The following is an 18,642-nucleotide window of genomic DNA, read 5'->3' on the forward strand; positions in this document are numbered from 1 at the left end:
GGGGGTTGGACTAGATGACCCTGGAGGTCCCTTCCAACCCTATGATTCTAAGGAACACCCCAACAGGGTTATAGTACTGTTAGCACACATCAGATCCCAGAGAGCAAGGAGAGAGGAAAGAGAGAGATCGTGCACCCCTAAGGTACTTCAGCCAACTTCAGACTTCAGTGTGCCTCACCTCTAGGGAGGCTAGATTGCCTCTTTAGCAGGCAACCACCTGCCCTTGGGCCTTGATCCCCTTGGTCCCCAACTCTGCACTGGGAAATTCCTGGAGATTTGGGGCGGGAACCTGGGGAGGTGAAGGACCTCAATGGGATGTAACACCATACAGTCCAACCTCTGAAGTAGCAATTGCTTCCAGGAAAACTGTGTCTGTAGTCTCTGATTGAACTCCTGGAATGAATTACAAGAGTAATTTCCAGCATTTGGAAAGCTTTGTCACTGACCACAGGGAGAGGGCATACGCAGGACCACTTCCTTGACACAGTCTCACCTTGCCCGGATTGCACAGGCCGGCTTGCTCACACCCAGTCCGGGAGGGGGCGGCGGCGGCGGCCTTCACTGAACATGTGGGGCTGTTGTGTGGATGTGAGGCTGTTGCATGTATTTAAGCCTCTTACTCTTGACAACAAATCAGCTCCTTGATCCCAGGTCCTGGCAAAACATTGTCCTTATCTTGTCTTTTACAAAAATGTGAACGTTTGTTTTAGAGCTCCAACAGGGGGTCTAAATGTTAATTTTCTGAGTGGAGAGGGAACCTTAGTTGTTGTCTGCGTACATGGCAGTGTACAGTACACAAATGGACTCAAATGCCACTTTCTGCTCCCCACCCCCCCTTCTGCCAGGCCTACTTACTAATCTAGATAGTAAATGTGGCTGAATATTTGGGGTTGCAGCTATTCTATAGTAAGTACATTCTGATTTCTGCAGAGATTAACAGTGCAATCCTCTGCAGAATTACTCATGTCTACGCTCATATTTTTTATTTTTACAAAATTTATACCCCTTTTCTGCCCTTACCAGCTCTCTTTGCTCATATGTGAGAGAAAAGCACTCTGCACTTGCTCAAAGGTATTTCTGTCTGATGGTTGTTGGGGGTTTTCCGGGCTGTATTGCCGTGGTCTTGGCATTGTAGTTCCTGACGTTTCGCCAGCAGCTGTGGCTGGCATCTTCAGAGGTGTAGCACCAAAAGACAGAGATCTCTCAGTGTCACAGTGTCCACACTGTGACACTGAGAGATCTCTGTCTTTTGGTGCTACACCTCTGAAGATGCCAGCCACAGCTGCTGGCGAAACGTCAGGAACTACAATGCCAAGACCACGGCAATACAGCCCGGAAAACCCCCAACAACCATCGTTCTCCGGCCGTGAAAGCCTTCGACAATACATCGTATTTCTGTCTGTTCTAAACTTTGGCATTAACTGGATGCATGTGCATCTTAAGCACTAATCTTGCATAAAACTATACATTAAATCTGCTGCATGATCACCACAGAGGTTTGCATAGGGTAGCCAGCTCCAGGTTTGAAAATTCCAGGAGATTTGGTGGGGGGGGGAGCCTGGAGACAGCAGGGTTCGGGGATGGGAGGGACCTCAATTTTGGTATAATGCCCTAGAGTCCACCCTCCAAAGCAGCCATTTTCTCCAGGGGAACTGATCTCTGGGGTCTGGAGATCAGTTGCGATTCCAGGAGATCTCCAGCCACCACTTGGAGACTGGCAAACCAAGGTTTGCAGCAGGACGCCCACTGTGAGAACTCAGTTCAGAAGCACCAGAGGGGTCCGATTCAACAGGGGGAGAGGAGGGCCCTTCGTTGCGTTTGCAGCTGCAAACTTTATAAAATGGTGCCTTACAAGAGCTTGAAGTATGAAAGAAACTTACTTTACTGTACTAACCTGATAGTTTTAAAGCAGTTGCTGCCCTTGGTTTTGAATCTCTCCTAGCATTCCTTAGAACTTGCAGAGCGAAACAAGTTTCTTGCTGTCCTTACAGGGATGTTACATAAGGGGTCCCCCTGTCTTTACTATCATGTGTTAGAGAGACTGGTTTAGGCCAGTGCTCTATTCTAACACTCTCTAGGGAGAAGGTAAAGCATAGTGAGTAACTAAGGTGGGATAATGGGGGGAAACAGTGCCCCACCCTCTCCCCACCCACTGAAACCTATGATCCTTTCTGTGCTTGAAGATCATTTGACCAGGCCATCGAGGCAGGGCGAATTATCAGGACCATTTTACTCCTATTCTGAGGTCCACTGGCTGTCTCTTTGTTTCCAGGTCTGATTCAAGTGAGGGTTGCTATCTCTAAATTCAAGGTAATTTTGCTAACCTTTATAGCCCTTCAGGCCCCCATACTTGAAGGACCACCTGCCTCTGCATGTTCCAATTCTTCTCAGCAAGGTTTGCTGGTCAGTGCCTCCCCTATCTAAAGGCATGTTCGGCAATAGTCTAGGCTCAAGACCTCATGGCCTTTCTATGCCTCTGGAAAAACCTCCCAGAAGAGGGATGGGGTGGGGGGCTTCTACCTTCTTGATTTTATGACGAGGCTGTAAAATGGAATTATTTCAAGCAGCCTTTGGGACAGTCCAGCTCTAGGCAGGAAATGGAATGTTTTACTGGCTGTGAACAGGGCGATTTTGTACGGCTTATGTTCATACAGGTTTAAATTTATGTTTTTCCATTGGAGGAAGAGCCACTTAAGTTGGAGAAAGGCTTCAAATTTTGCCGAGCAGAGTGGCAGGACCCTTTCCTGCTGTTTTTGATGTATTTTATGTTTTAATATTCTACAATTTAATGAATTTTATACTGAACTGTTGTTACTTGCCTTGGGTTCTAATTTGTCAAAACAAAGTCAAGGTTACAAATATTCTAATAGTAAAGAGTCCAGTAGCACCTTTAAGACTAACCAACTTTATTGTAGCATAAGCTTTTTTTTTTTAAAAAAAAATTCAAAACAAAGAGGGGTACAGAAAAAAGGGGGGGATAACAGGATCCAAGGAATGGTAGGATTTTGCACTACGAGGGTTGTTAAAATACAGCGTACACACAACATACCTTCATCAGAGTTCATCAATGTTAAAATGAAGATTGCATCTACTATTCCAGCTTTTGTGTACCTTGCTGACTAAATACATTCTTTTTCTACAGAGCGTTCACTTTTAGATCAACTAAAGATCAAAACGAGTGGACTTCATCCACATTCTTACTGCTATACCTTAATATGGTCCAATGCTTCTATACAGATCATTTCTATTTCTTTTAACTCTTATACCAAAGTTTCCATATCTTGTATCCTACCTCATCAATGATATTTAAGCATTTTCCATCTTATCAGATCCTAACCTTATATTCAGTCTAGAACAATATTTCGGTGTACTATCTTATTCAGATTTCTAAAACTAAAACATTTTTATGCATTTTCTCCTTTGTGAGTAAAATAATTCCCCCATTTCTCTTTGAATTCTCTCACTGCTCTTCTGTTTAAATAGCTTGTCAGTTTTGCCATTGCTGCATATTCTGGCATCTTGTCTTTCCAGATTTCCCTAGTCGGGCATTCTTCTTCCTTCCATCTGGTTGCAAATACCACCCTGTAGCATAAGCTTTTGAAAGTCACAGCTCTCTTCATCAGATGCATCTGATGAAGCAAGCTGTGGCTCTCGAAAGCTTATGCTACAATAAAGTTGATTAGTCTTAAAAGTGCTACTGGATTCTACAGTTTTTCTGCTACAGACTAACACGGCTAACTCCTATGGAAATAGTCTAATTAATTTGTATTTATTGTTTTATTTATCCTCCTCCACTTTATTTATTTTCACAACTGTCCTGTGAGGAAGGTTAGGTTGAGAGTGTGACTAGCCTAAGTTCTCCCAGTGCGTTTCTGAGGCAGAGATTTGAACCTTGGTTTCCCAGATCCTAATCTGGTACTCTAGCCTACACTAGTCCTTAAATAATACACATTGATGTCACCATACAGCATACAAAAAGTAAAACACCAGATTCCTGCCCTGAGGAGCTTACAATCTAAAATGTAACTACTATACTATTAGCAATTATAACCACAGATAACAAAGACTGCTCCTCAGTCCCCTTTCACCTTCTCCTCATCAACTGACAGTGCAACCCCAAATGGATCACATCAGATACAGATACGGTTGCCAGCCTCCAGGTGGTGGCTGGAGATCTCCCAGAATTGCAACTGATCTCCAGGTCACAGAGATTAGTTCCCCTGGAGAAAATGGCTGCTTTGGAGGGAGGACTCTATGGCATTATACCCCACACTGAGGCCACTCCCCTCTGCAAACTCCACTCTTTCCAGGCTCCACCCCCAAAATCTCCAGGAATTTCCTAACCTGGACCTGGCAACCCTAGATACAGAGAGGGAAAGAAAGAAAAGAACCTCTCCCCCCTCCTTTTTTAGAAATCAAGTCATCTTTTGTTCCCTTCCACACAAGGACAGCATTGATGGACTGCTAGACATGGCAGTCATGTGGCTGAGCAGGGAAGGTCAAGGCAAAAATGAAGGAGGGGGCGGCCATAAAAGATACATTACTTTCCATCTCTTTGGGTAACCAACTGAGATAAACAGATTCAGAGAAAACCCGCCTATGAACTTGGAGGGGAAGCCAAGAACAAAACCCTGGCACTGGATCAAAGTTGTGAAGGGATTCGCTCTTCCCCTCTACTACCCCCGCCTTGTTATTTGTTCTAATTTGGCACAAAGTTGCTACTGGCCAGCTCAGAATTACCCAGGCGATTTCTCTGTCTCGCTCTCTTCTCCGCCACCAGCGCCCAGAATCTGCCAGCTTGTTGCAAACCAAACCAAAGGCTGAATTCCTGGGAGAGAAAGTCATTGTGCTTCAATTGCTCCAGAAATGTTTTTAAATGCCAAACTTCACAAGGGCTGAAACGACCCCATCAAGTTTGGCTTGTGGGGCCCCCAGAGAAAAGACCCTTGGCAGTAGTCCTGGGAAACTTCTGCTTATTTACCTCAGACAACCTCCTGGCCTCTGGAGCAGAGTGAGGGATGGCATGTGCGCTCACATTGCATAATGGTGACAAGCAGGGCTTTTTTTCTGGGAAAAGAGATGGTGGAACTCAGTGGGTTGCCAGTACAGGGGGCAACTCTTGGCGGGAGGTGGTGCTCCTGGTACCACATGTGCACGTGCAAAGTGCACGCATGCTCCTAGGACCAATGATGTCATTTTGGTCAGCTGGAACAAGGGGCGATCTAAACGCCCCTCTGTCTGGAGATCAGGGGGCGGGGCTACCAGCCATATGTCCATTTTCAAGGGGTTCTGTTCCACCGCGTTCCCGCTGAAAAAAAGCCCTGGTGACAAGACTGAGTTGTGAACCAGGAAACAGTATTGTGTAGTGGTTACAGGGATGGACTTGAGCCCAACCTACCCTGCACAAGATGGTTGTGTGAGGATAAATAGAGGGAAAGGACCCCCTCTTAGTTCATTGGAAGGTCAGGATAAAGATGTGATAGAAGTTGTGGGCTTAACTCAGTATCCTTACAGCATAAATGTTACAAGGAGCTTGGGTAGCATTTAGAGTTTCAGAGCCAAGCTACAAGTGACGCCTTACACAGGTTGGACACTTGTCAGCTTACCTCAAGTTTTGATGGGAAATGTAGGCGTCCTGGTTTTACAGCTTGGCTCTCCATTACAGCTGCAAGACCAGGATGCCTACATTTCCCATCAAAACTTGAGGGAAGCTGACAAGTGTCCAACCTGTGTCAGGCGTCACTTGTAGCTTGGCTCTCACTTTACGCCTAGCTTCAAATCCCAACTCATTGCAGAGCTTTAGTCAGTCACTTCCCCTCTAACCTTAACCGACCTTACAAGATAAAATGAGAAGAGGGAAGTCACTTATCACTCTGCTAAGAAAGGCAGAATAAACATCTAAGAATTACACAGATAAGTGTACTTGATGTATGCTGAACAGTCCCACATAAATATTCAGTCAGCAGGGGGGATGTTACTCTTTCTGTCCATGCTGTTTTCCCTCTGGAAGTCCTGCCCCCATCAACTGTTACCATCCTGCATAAAGAAAAAGACTGGTATTATATGGGTACGTGTCTTTTTCGCTACTGGGCTAATAGCAGCCGAGAGGATGTAATTTCTACCAGGAAAATGGCACTGGAGGAGGCTTAAGAAATCCCTCCTCCTAACAGCTACTTTAGGAGATCTGTGATCTGACTGCTCTGGGAAAGGTGGGTTTTGTGGAAGGATTCCAAGGCAGTGAGAAAACCAGTATCATGCCAGTCACACAGAGGCAGGGAAAACCCCATTAAACCAAAAGCTGATTCCACCCCCCCCCCCCCACTCACAGATCTGCCAGGTTTTAATTTTACGTTTTCCCCACTTCCCCATCCTCTTATTGATAAACCACCTCCACTATTCTAGGGGTTCCAGATCAACTCAAGCCCAAATTCTTGCTAGAAGCTAAAATGACTGAGGTTATTTTACTTTGGTCACATTATAAAATGACAAGACTCACTGGAAAGGACAATAATGCTAAATAAATTGAAGGCAGTAGAAAAAGAAGATGACTCAACGTTAGAGGGATTAACTTGATAAAGAAAGCTACAGCCTTCAGTCTGCAAGATCTCTGCAAGGCTGTTAACGACACCACATTTTGGTGGTTATTAAATTCATAAGGTTGCCATAAGTCAGAAGCAACTTGACCGCACAAAACACACACATTCTATTTTGTCTTTTCTGGCTACTTTGCTAATGTAAGCTTGCTAGCATTGTCATTTTTTACAGTTCAGCTATCTTCTAGGATCTCCGAACTGTCACTTCTAAGTAGGGAAACCTGCACAAAATTGTATGTGCATGAACACTGGTACCATGCACTATGCAGCCCGCTTCATACCAGCAGCTGCTGAGATACATTTGGAAGATTATTTTTTCAAATACTTGTTTAAAACAGAAGACCAAGGCACCATTTTCATTTTCAAATGGATGGAGGCTCTGGTGGACTCCAGGGACACAAGAGACAGGAAAGTTTCCAAGAGTGTGCAGATGGACAGGGGCTCCAGCAGTATTCCTTACCCTACCCTTATCCTCTTATCAAATACTACCCTCTTCACCTGGGACACACTGGAAAGTATGCAGTTTTTCTCACAGCAAAGACTCTAAGGAAGAAATTGGCAGTGAAGCTAAACTCAGCATTCTGCAAGGCGGCAAAATCATCTTAATGCTGAGAAATTTTCCATACTCGAAAGCACTTAAGACACATTAGCCAATTAAAGCTGTATACCTCCCTTGCACGCAAGTGACCAAATTAGCACTCCTAGGCCTGAGTGGGTTGATTCGCAAGCCTTCAGCAACCAGAAACAATCCATTCCTCCAAAATAATTTTGCACTTTATACTGTGGGCATGCACATCTGTAGCCCACCCAGGATTAACCCAGTCATCTGCACTGAGTAGTAGATTATTTGCTCTAATTTCATAACTGAGCCTATGTTCTCACATTCATTCGGTTAAGTCCTGACTCAACAGCAAAGCCCTCACTTCTTCCCCACGCCTCTTCTGGTGGGCCTTAGTGACTGTCTGCAATGCCTTCCTCACAGCGGCACATATAAGCAATGGCTTTGCTCAGGGCTGAAATGAAACCAAGCTCTTTTCAACAGTGCTAGTCCCTGGTGAGGAAAGAATAAACAATGGTGCTCTGATTGCCCCTCTCAACAAAAGCCTGTTGTACATCTTCACACCAGCTCTTTGCTAAGAGCATCCATGGATAGCTCCCATGGGGGGAGGAAGGGTGGGATCCAGAGCCCGCTTGGAGCTGGTGGGCATCAATACTGAAGCAGTGCAAGAGAAACCACAGTTGGGCTCCATCCACAGCTCAGCTTAACCTTCCAAATAAAGAGGATTTTATTGTCTTCAGGCCAAATACCACTTTTCTTCACCAAACAAGCATAACTTTGCCGGATCAGCTCAAGATCCACCTACTCCGGTATCGCCTTCCACATCACCCTGTGAGATATGAAAATGATCACCTCCACCCCCATGTCGTTTGTCCCCAGCATCTGGCATTCAAAGCTAAATTGCCACCGAACAAGGAGGTTCTATTTACCCATCATGTCTGATAACTGCCAGCAGACGTCTTCTTTTCCATGAATTTGTCATCTCCCCCTGCCAGCACTTTTAAAGCATCTAGGGCTGTGGCCGTAACCACATCTCATGGTAGCAGATTCTTTAAGAAAATGGTACTTCCTGTTCTGAAGAAAACTCAGGTTGGCAGATGTGATTTGGTTCTTCTCAGAACTCCTGTGAGGGAAGGTAGGTCTAGGGGCAGTGACTATAGCTCAAGGCCATCCAGTGAAAAGAGTTAAGGGTCTCCTCACCAACCTGGGACTCAAATTTCCTGTCCTGTAGTACTGCCCAACGATCTGTTCAGTGGCCCCAAGTTGTAGTATTACGAAACAGGCAGAAGTACTTCTCTGTACTTTATAACTTTATAAACCTGCCATGTCCTCCCCCTTTCGAGGATTCCACCCCCCCCGCCCACTAAATGAGTCTCAAATGCCCAGCTGATCCTCCTAAAGGCTGTGTTAGCCACAGGACTCTGGAGATGAAGAACCTAAAGATGATTTCTTTTTCTCTCACTATGCTGGGCACAATCCCAGTGTTTGAAGGTTGCCTCTGCAAACGGTTTTAAGAAGTTGACCCATTGTAAAATTGAAACCAATTTTAGAGTTAGGTAAACTGAGGCCCTCCAGGAAACCAACATGCTGGTGGGCAGATGGAAAAAGGACAGCAGTCGTATTTCCCACCCCCCTCAGCTCTGACCACGAGAATTCTCACTTCCTAAGAGATTAGCTGACAACATTCATTGGGTCCAAGATACCCTTCATTTGCAAACTGGGAGATCAAGACATACACAACTCTTTGGCCACCTTCCAGCAAGTCTTCTAGGGTTTTCAAAAAGAAGAAAAAACACAACATCGAAACAGCTGGCAGCACAGGAAGGAAAGAAAGCCACCACCCAACAGTCAAGAAGGGGGAAACAGAGAGAAAAAGAAAAACAAGGCGGCTGCTTGCATTCAAGCCATTACCTGCTGCAGAGCGGGTAGGAGGCGAAGGGGTGGGCTGCAGCCCCCCAAAGAAACGCTACCACTTCACCATCCCTGGACAGATCATAGACTGTTGCTCAGGCTGTAAGGAAGTCTCCAAGTTAGTTCAGTGTTTGTCTCCCCCTCTTAATTTTTTTTCGCCCTCTTGTAAGCCACATTCCTTAGCAATGGTGATGAAGAGGCGCCAAGACGCCCTCCCCTGTTGGCTGGAGTTTATTGGCGGAAGGGGAAGAAACGGGCCTCTTTCGTCGCTGAAGCCACGATCAGGAGCCAGGAGCGCAATAAAGAGGGCTCTTTTATACTCAGAATAACTCATTATTCCCCCCTCCCGACAAAAACCTCAACACGTCTTTTTAAACAGGAGATCTGCAAGTAAGGAGGGGGGAGATGAAATAAACTCACAGTCGGTTCTTGCAGCTTTGAAAGGGGGGCACATTTTGGATGAGTGCAAGTTTGAAACAAAGTATACCAGCTGCATGACAGCAGAGACTGGCACAAAATTGGGCACAGTGGGGGGGGGATCAGAATTTGGTGCTTTAAAAAAAATTTTTTTTAAAAAAGTTCTTGTTTTTAAGATGTATATTGAGAACACTTGGAAAACATGCAAAATTTTGACAAAACTTAATCTTATTATGCATTAATCCTCCAATTCAAAATTTCCTTCCCTTGGCATGGAGAGCCAGTATAGTGTCTGGGAAGATTAGTACTGGGAAGACTGTCTGCTATGAAACAGCCTGGCTGGCCTTGGGAACTCTGTGCCACCTTACGAGGTGGTTTGAGGATAAAACAAGAAGGACAAAGCAATGGATCCCTCCCTTTGGAGGAAAGTTGGGACAAAAATGATCTAAAAAACCCAGCAAGTGACTTCAAGCTTCTTAAGAGGGCTCTGTGACCTCAAGTAGTCATCTTCAGTGCAGTAAACTGCTTTGGACGGAGGGGAGTTTCAAAAGCAATTTTGGCTTGGGGCCAGAGATTTCACTGTCCACATGACAAACCCATAGGGTTGCCAGCCTCCAGGTGGTGGCTGGAGATCTCCTGGAATTACAACTGATCTCCAGGCAACAGAGATCAGTTCCCCTGGAGAAAATGGCTGCTTTGGAGGGTGGACTGTATGATTTTATACCATTCTGAGGCCCCTCCCCGCCTTCTCCAGGCTCCACCCCCAAAATCTCCAGGAATTTCCCAACCTGGACCTGGCAACCCTAAAACCTAGAACACCACCCCCATCTGAAAAATGACAACATACCTCACATTTTTGTTAGAGAAACAGTTAAGAGTGCTGTAAAAATGCGATGCATTAAGAAAGATAGCAGGCACTGAGAGCAGTGTTTTCCAAGAAGGGTTCCGCAGAACCCTGGGTTCCGCAGGTGGTTGTCAGGGGTTCTGCAAGAAACCATGGAATAATTTCAAAATGACCACAAAAAAATAGTTACTTAAGCTGACACGTACAAATAAATATTCTTAACAATAATCTAGCAGTAATAGAATTGCACTCCCCACCATCTACTTTTTCTGGCCTGTAAATGCTTGTATAGGTAAGGGTTCCTTGGATTCGAAAAATTAGTTTAGGGGTCCCTCCATGGAAAAAAAGTTGGGAAACATCGACCTAGAGGGAACATGAAGCAGAAAGAAAATCTGGAACATAGCCCTGGTTCAGAATCCACCACCAGCTCTTCCAAAAAAAGGACTGCAGAGGGGGATTTCTGGTACTGTTTGAGGATCTGGTACCACTTTCTAGGAGGCACAGAAGTTAGGCTATGGTTCTAAACATGATTTTGAGGAAGCAAGACCTGCTGAGCTCAGAGGCAGTAACATAACAGAATTTGTTTTTTGGGTTTTTTTAACATAACAGAATTTGTGATTGTTTGACTGCATGTGATTGAAGTTCATTCTAGACTGCCTCTCAAGTAGAGTCATAAGATTTTCTTTCAAAAGCCATCCTCCAGCTCAACCTCAGAGGATGCAGCAGAGCTGCTACAAACAAAACAGATTTTACTACTCTTCTAGAGAGATTAGTGCCCCTACTCAGAGCGATGAAAAAAGTGCTACGTGACTTGAGTATGAGATTAGGATCTGGGAGACCTGGATTCAAATCTCCAGTCTGCCATGGAAGCTTCCTGGGTGGTGGTGGTGGTGATGATGATAACATTCGATTTATATACTGTCCTTCAGAATGACTTAACACCCACTCAGAGCGGTTTACAAAGTATGTTATCATTATCCCCACAACAATCACCCTGTGAGGTGGGTGGGGCTAAGAGAGCTGTAGAAGAGCTGTGACTAGCCCAAGGCCACCCAGCTGGCTTCAAGTGGAGGAGTGGGGAATCAAACCTGGCTCTCCAGATTAGAGTCCTGCTGCTCTTAACCACTATACACCAAACTGGCTCTGACCTTGGGAAAGTCACACACTATTATTTATATTATTTATAGTCCACCTTTCTCAGTGGGACTCAAGGTGGGTTACACAGTATAAGTCAATGGGAACTATAGCTGGAACATCCCATAACCAATGCAATACATTACAGCAAGCGTCAGTACCCAGTAGTATAGTCTGCAGTCTCTATCCCTTTTTTAAAGTATCTCTCCGAACCATTTTGATACAGTACAGCCCTCCAACCTGTGTAAAAAAGTCCTCCTGAATAAGTCAGTCCTGCATGGTTTGCAGAAAACCAAGAAAGTGGGAGCCTTCCTAACCTCATCAGGCCGGCCATTCCACGAGGGACCATAACCCAGACTGCATGTATATGGGCAATGGTTGATTTTCTCCATTCGCAGGCTGGCACCTGCAGAAAGCCCTCTTCAGGTAAGCAAAGCTGTCGTGGTGGAGCATAGGGAGATCCAGAGGAGTTAGCCATGTTAGTCTGTAGTAGCAAAATAGTAGAGACCAGTAGCACCTTTAAGACTAACCGACTTTATTGTAGCATAAGCTTTCGAGAGCCATAGCTCTCTTTGTCAGATGCATAGGGAGAGAGGCAGTCCCGTAGATATGAGGGTCCAAGGTCATGAAAGGCTGTGTATAACAGCTAGTATCTTGAATTGAGACTGGTAACTGATGGGTAGCCACTGGAGTGACCACAGGATGAGAGTTACATGCATGCTTCGCCTAGCTCCCAATGACAACCAAGAGCCCCATCAGTTCTGACACAGTTGTGAAAAATGTATCTTTGCATATTAAAGCCAAAAAGAATGACAACATTCTTAAGAATGTTGAATTCTGTCGAACTTCTGGACACACATACAATACGACCTTGGAAGTTCATGGCTCTGGGCTTTGCTAGACCAATTCATGGAAGACAGCTTTATCCAATGGCCATTTGCCGTGATGGCTAAATGATTCAGAATTATACTGCCTCTGAATGCCAATTGTTGAGATACGAAAACGGGGGTGGGGGGAATTGGCCTTTGTGTCTGCTTGTAGACTTTCTCCAGGGCTCTCTAGTTGGCCGTTGTGGGAAACAGGAGCCAGGATTAGTTTGGCTGATCCACACTGGGTCCATCTCTGATGTTCCTAAACATTAGGAAGCTCTCCCCGACTGTTGGGACATTTACACAATGGAATGAAGTCAGCATGAAAGGCTATAGAACTCCCGTCAGAGATATGGTTAGAAGACAGCCAAGCTGAAAGGACCCACTTTTTGTAAATATTTTTGGCAGCTCTGAAAAGCAGCACTAACAGGCCTTGCCTACACTTTTTAGCATCGAGGCTGCTGACAGCGTGCCTTATGCCAGCACTGCTGTCTTCAAGCAGCTTTACAGCTTCCCCTCCAGTATTTCACTGGTGAGAATAAGGCTGTAATAGCCACAAGTGCTGTAAAAAGCAGTTCTGCCCGAGTCTTCTCTGAGGGTAGGTCCTCCTGCTCTCTCTCTTGCAGCAGTAAAATGGCCATTCCAGCCACGCTGAGGGCAGCTAGGACTGATGTACTCACCTGCAGCAGCAGTGGATGGTGAGGCGGCCAGGCCAGACCAGGGCAGAAAACGATACAGAAACACTCTGGCTGGCCTCCTCCTGAGTACACCCTTTGGGCGTGGTGTGGTCTAGCAGCTCTGCCATGGAAAAGCCCAACCTAGTCCAGGGATGAAGAGAAATTAGAGGAATCTGACTTTCCTTCATAAACAGGGGAGAACAGGATGCCACCCAGACCACATCTACCCATCCGATCTAAATCCCTTTCTCTCTCAGAAGGGGAAAAACCAACAAAGCCAGGCTTGCCAAAGAGCTGAAGTCAACATCCCTGGGATCACTGCTGATTTGGCCAAGGGAGAGTCCGGGTTTTAAAAATCCCAAGACCAAAGACCTACAGCATTCCCCCACCCCAAAGGGAAATTAAAAAAAAAAAAGAAGATACTCAAGACCAGGAATAAAGATTTACAAACATCTTGCGTTTTTATTAAGCCAGTTGATGCATTCCAACCATTCACAGTCAAGGTGTGTTATGAAATCAGGGGTCAAATCAGAGTAGGCTGCTTCCTCCTCCTTCCACCCGCTCTCGAAAGAGCTTCATGTATGCTCCTATACGGCAATTAGCCTAGCGATGGTGTCTGCACCACAAATTCACAGTGCACTGAATGGCTATTCGTATGCACGCACCTGAGTGCACATGCCCACTCCCTCCCACAGAGCATGTTGCCTTTTGAAATCCCTCCTTGTTCATTGTTGACCATGACGTCTTTGGAAGCAGAGTCATGACCGGAAGCCATTTCCCTTTCCTGTGGGGAAACCTCGATTCATGGCAACTTCACTCTCTTATGTTAACAATGAGCACATCGGCACCGAACACGTCAACAGTGGGCTGGCTCCCACAGCCCTGTCCTGTTCATGGTGCCCTTCTCCCCTGCAGCACGGAGCTTTCCCCGGATTCAAGAGGCTCTCTCTTGTGATAGGGGAAGGCCTCTTGCACCAAAGAAGAGCGCACCACTGTTAGTGGAACGCAGCCGTGAGATCCAACCCCCCTTCCCCCCCCCCCCATGGCTAATGTTTCATGTGAAAACACAACACACAGACACACACCACTCTCCCCAGGCACTAGACTCAGATCAAGACTTCCAAACAATGCCACAGCAGCAAATCACCAACCTGACAAGTCTGGATAAATTTAACATCTCAAAATGAAGACAAGTGACCTGGCAGGCAACAGTCGAACCCCTCCCCCAAACAGTTAAAAACCCACTACCCAAAAGCATAAAGGTGGATAAATTAAACCAGTTTTTCATTTTGGTCTCTTCCTGTTTAGCTAGTTACTGGAGTTATCTAACCCTCAGGAGGAAGAGCTTGGTAGCTCTACAGGAAGAATTGCATGGCTGGTTATGAGGATATTTTTCAAAAGGGTATTTCCAATGTTTTCCTGAATGTGCTTTTTTGAACCTGGCGGCTGCCATGTGCTATCAAGGGAAACCATCTTGTCTAAAAGGGGCCTTGCGTACTTTATGGCTTCCACAACTAATGCCTCTGGGGACAAATTAAGATTTCATAATTTGTCGAACATGCATCTGCTGTGGACTTCAGCCAGCATTAAATCCAGATGAACAAATCCCTACTGATCCTTCCCCCCCCCCCAGGAGCAACAAAAAAAGACAACAGCAGCATGCACAGAAGAGCCTTTGCACGTGAACTGGACCAAACATTTTGCTGCCTTCGTAGCTACATTGTACATAGAACAGGCCAAGGGAAGAACATCAGTGACTGAAATCTTCCGCACCTACCTACTTCCCTTCCCAGTTCTAGAAAACGAAGGCTCGTCGTCTACCAGCCTCTGTTGCTGACTATTTGAGGAAGAACTGCTGAACTGGATTTGAAGCCTGATGGCCAAAATTACCTGCTGGTAGAAATTAGGAGTCTAAGACGTGGTGCTGATGGGTGTTAGAGAAGCTCCCACTGACTGAGAATTTGGCAGCATGCAAGCAGCCACCCTCTGCTCCTAAATTTGTCACACAGCAGCAGTAAAGCGTTTTTCCTTCGGGGCAGAATGCTATCTCATCAACAACCTGATAAGGATTACGCTCTGGGTAAATTTAATCATTTCAGAACGAAGACAAGTTTTAAAGTAATTTAGGTGTATACATTGGAAATGCACAATCTGCAAGGGCTGAGATTTTTAAAAAGCGTATGCCCTCACAGCTCCTACCCAAAGGAATAGAGAAGATATGTTACGTGGGCTGCCCCCCTAAGCATACCCTTGGGAAGACTTTCCTATCAGAAGGGTTAAGATCAGCAGTTCAATAGCTCCCCCCCCCCCCGCAACAAATCCACATCCCAAATTAGCAAGCTCTGTCAAGTCTGCTCTAGAAAGCCCCACCCACTTCCAATTAAATCCCACCCATGGGTTGAGCTTCCCTGACACTGTAGCTACCAGCTCAGGCCCTCTTGAATGCTCGTAGGAGGGTTCTGCCAAATTGTGCACAGAGACCTCCTTACCCACCTTCACTTTAAGAGAATCACAGATTAAAATGGCAGGAATTCACATCAAAGAGGCTCAGGGCAGGCAAACCATTCATAAAGCCCACCTCTCTCATTTACTGTGGCCATACGTTTTTTTTAATAAAAAGAGAACCAGTGAACTCTGCAAATACATGCACTATACCTGATCTACCAAACCCATCAGCTATGAATTGGGGCCTGCCAGGTGCATTGCCTCTGTTGTTGCTGACCCACACAGGCAGCAAAAACAGGAGCCTTATTCAGTCCCCACATGGCTGTACGTGGCTTGCTAATTCACAAGTTGTGTAAGCCTTTTTAAAAAATTCCCTTTTCATGTTATCTTGCACATGCACGCACGCACACCCTTGTTAACTCTTCAGCTGAACGCAATTTCAGGAAGTCTCTTTCAATGAGGTCAAACCTCACTACATTTATCATTTGTTAATCACACTTATGGTTGCTGTTGTCATGCTTTGTGTTTCTGTGGCCTGTGCTCTCTAGACACGCTGAAGGGCATTCCTCTCCTCTTGCTGCTCTAAGGAGGCCACACAAGTTGCCATCCCACCCTTGAACGGCTTCTCCCTCCTGCTTTAACCAAGGCAGGAATAAATGCTGAAACAGGAGAGGCCAGGTGACTGAGCTGTGAAAACCCTGGGTTGGATCCCATGCATCTTGCTAACTGCAACGCCTTCCCCTGGGCTCAAGGAGCCGTTCTTCCCCGCTTGCGTCAAGGGAAGGGTGCACTGCTAGCAGAATTGACCCACAGGGCCCAACCCTTTTGTGTTTATAGCAAAATCTTGCCACGAGCTCTGCAGAGAACAGAAACAGTAAACAAATTCGCTCTTAATGTCTCTTGGGTCAGATGTGGACAGTGGGGCCGCACACCAGGAAATGCCACAATAGGGTGCAAGATTTAACCCCAGTTTTGACCCCAAAGGAAGCAAGCCTATTAGGGACAGCAACAGAAGAAACACAGGGCCAAGTGCCAAAACCATAGGGAAAATGAAAGCTTAGCTGTTGTTCAAGATGGTGCCACTGGATGGCACCCGGTGCTGCAAAGGCGCAGACTCTACCTGGTTCTCTTCCTAAAGTAACTGAAAGTGGGGAATGTTGAAACAGGGAGAGACAATGCACTTTTTAAAAACCAAGTAGTACTCCTGGTTTGCCCTGGGCAATTTGGCCTTTACCCATTTCAATTCCAATTTGTTATCTCCTTGGTGGAAACTGAGATCATCAGCATTACAGTTCTCTCCACATCTTCCTATCATAGAAAGCTGGAGGGAGAAAAGGCAAGACGACTTTTGCTTAACGTGTAGGACAAATGATATTTGGCCCCAAGATGCCTTTTGGATGGGAGGGCAAAAGCTTTGGCTTTCTTAAGGAATGATTTGCCATGCCAGTATCATCTTTTTCTTGCCACTGGTGCCCTCTCCCCAGGAATACTGATTGTATAGAGAAAGGACACCCAGACTCGCTTGTGGGTATTTCCTCTGTAGACCAATTAACGTGGAGAATCCCACTCCAGACCCTTAACTGCAGGGCAATATTCATCCATGCCTGGATTTTTCTCTCTCTTAAGGAAACAGGCACAGAAGGGAAGCCCCAAAAGGTTCACAGGCAGCGACAGACACCACCAGGGTTCCTTCCTCCCAAATCTTATTTGACAGGCTCCTTTTGTTCCTCGCCAGAGCTCATTCCCGAAGGGCTGAGCTTCACGCTTGTCTTTTCCTGGCAGTAGGAACCTGCCGCCTGAGAGAGGTTTTTCAGATCAAAACCGCCTCCATGTTCTTCCAAAGAAACTCAAACCAAACTGGTAGATCACCAGCCACGTTCTAAGTCACCTGCTCACAGCCAGTGGGGGAATGGAAGGGGCAGTGGAGGGTCGTCAGCACCATCTGCACATTTTCATTTAACCTCAGAGGAGAGGAGACGGGTACCAGGCGCGTTCTCTGCACTCCCTGTCCAAGCAGCCCAAGCCAGATCTACATCACCACTCACAAAACAGGTCAACGATTTACGAGAAAAGCAAGGAAAAGAAAAGAAACACGAGGAATTTTGGACAGAGAGGCAAGGCGCGGAAAGGGAGGCAAATGGAGAAGTCACTTGGTTTTGGTTTTTTCCCACTCTTCTCCCTCCCTCAGCCCCAATAAGGAAATAAATAAATTTTCTTCCTAAAGCTTCCCATATAAAGAGCCTTTTATAGCTGTTGTTTTTAATTATCATGGTTTCCTTGTTACTTTTAAATCTTTCAAACATTGCAAAGTCCAGAACCCTTTTTAAAGGGGAAGAAAAACCAAGAAGGCAGGAATTTTTTAAAAGCAGGGGGAGAGGAAAAAAAAAAGAACACGTCCACTTCCCCCATCACCAGTTTCTCCCCGCAAGAGTCATCTGCAAATCCTGGTCCCCTCTCTCAGGATCGCTGGGCTCTTTCAGCCTCCTGTTTCCGCAGCATGGATGCGATGGCAGGTATTGTGAAATTCTCTCTTTTGTTTATGCGCAGGCAAGAAAATCTGCCTGCGGATTTCCAAAGATGAGAAATCAAGCAGGCTTAGTGGAGATGAATGGATCCCCTCCCATTTGCCAACCTCGCTTGTCTCCATCAGCTGGGAGAAAGGAGACCGTCTCTCCTCCATCCGGCCGAGATACGTCTCTCTTCTCAGAGCGGCTGCATTGTCCACCACGGACGCCACCTGTTCTGTGAGAGGGGGAGGTGATGGCGGGGTGTGCACGCGCGCCTGTGTTTCGTGCGCACGCCCCGATTGCTCGTTTTCATGGGTTGTTGCTGCTGCTGCGGCTTCGTGTCCAAAGAGCGCCTGTATTTTGACTTCTTTCGTTCCAACTCTGCGCGTCCCAAGACGGGGAGACAAAGCTTCAACCAACCCAGCGGCTCCTGTGTCCTCAACCCATTTCCTTCCACTGCTTGAAGAATTCCAGAACATTTTTCACTTCAACGCTGGCACTGGCTGCTGCCTGGATCGCAGACTGAGAAATAAAGAACAAAGCAGTTGGAACCTCAAGAGAAGTACTCCCCTCTGCCATCACTCTAATGCCCACAGACACAAACTGGTGCTAGACTAAGGGTAAGCTGAAGGTCTTCCAACAGGAGCCAGCTAGTTTTTCCTAGGGAATCTTACAAGAAAAGCAAG

The 18,642-nt window shown here is 46.1% G+C and overlaps 2 protein-coding genes across 2 annotated transcripts in view; both read right to left on the minus strand.

Annotated features, from left to right (window-relative positions):
* Positions 1-9,322, minus strand: part of PAQR6 (progestin and adipoQ receptor family member 6) — a 30,277-nt gene extending 20,955 nt beyond the window's left edge. The window contains exon 1 of the mRNA XM_054996971.1: positions 9,064-9,322. The gene's annotated coding sequence lies outside the window, so the exon portion shown is untranslated. The remainder of the gene's footprint in view (positions 1-9,063) is intronic.
* A 4,141-nt stretch (positions 9,323-13,463) lies between these two features.
* The window catches only part of SMG5 (SMG5 nonsense mediated mRNA decay factor), a 54,920-nt gene continuing 49,741 nt past the window's right edge, over positions 13,464-18,642 (minus strand). Inside the window, exon 22 of the mRNA XM_054991142.1 lies at positions 13,464-18,478. Within this exon, the coding sequence (XP_054847117.1) occupies positions 18,395-18,478 (84 nt within the window). The 3' untranslated portion in view covers positions 13,464-18,394. The remainder of the gene's footprint in view (positions 18,479-18,642) is intronic.

Source organism: Eublepharis macularius, chromosome 1 (genome assembly GCF_028583425.1).
Source record: "Eublepharis macularius isolate TG4126 chromosome 1, MPM_Emac_v1.0, whole genome shotgun sequence".
NCBI classification, from domain to species: Eukaryota; Metazoa; Chordata; class Lepidosauria; order Squamata; family Eublepharidae; genus Eublepharis; species Eublepharis macularius.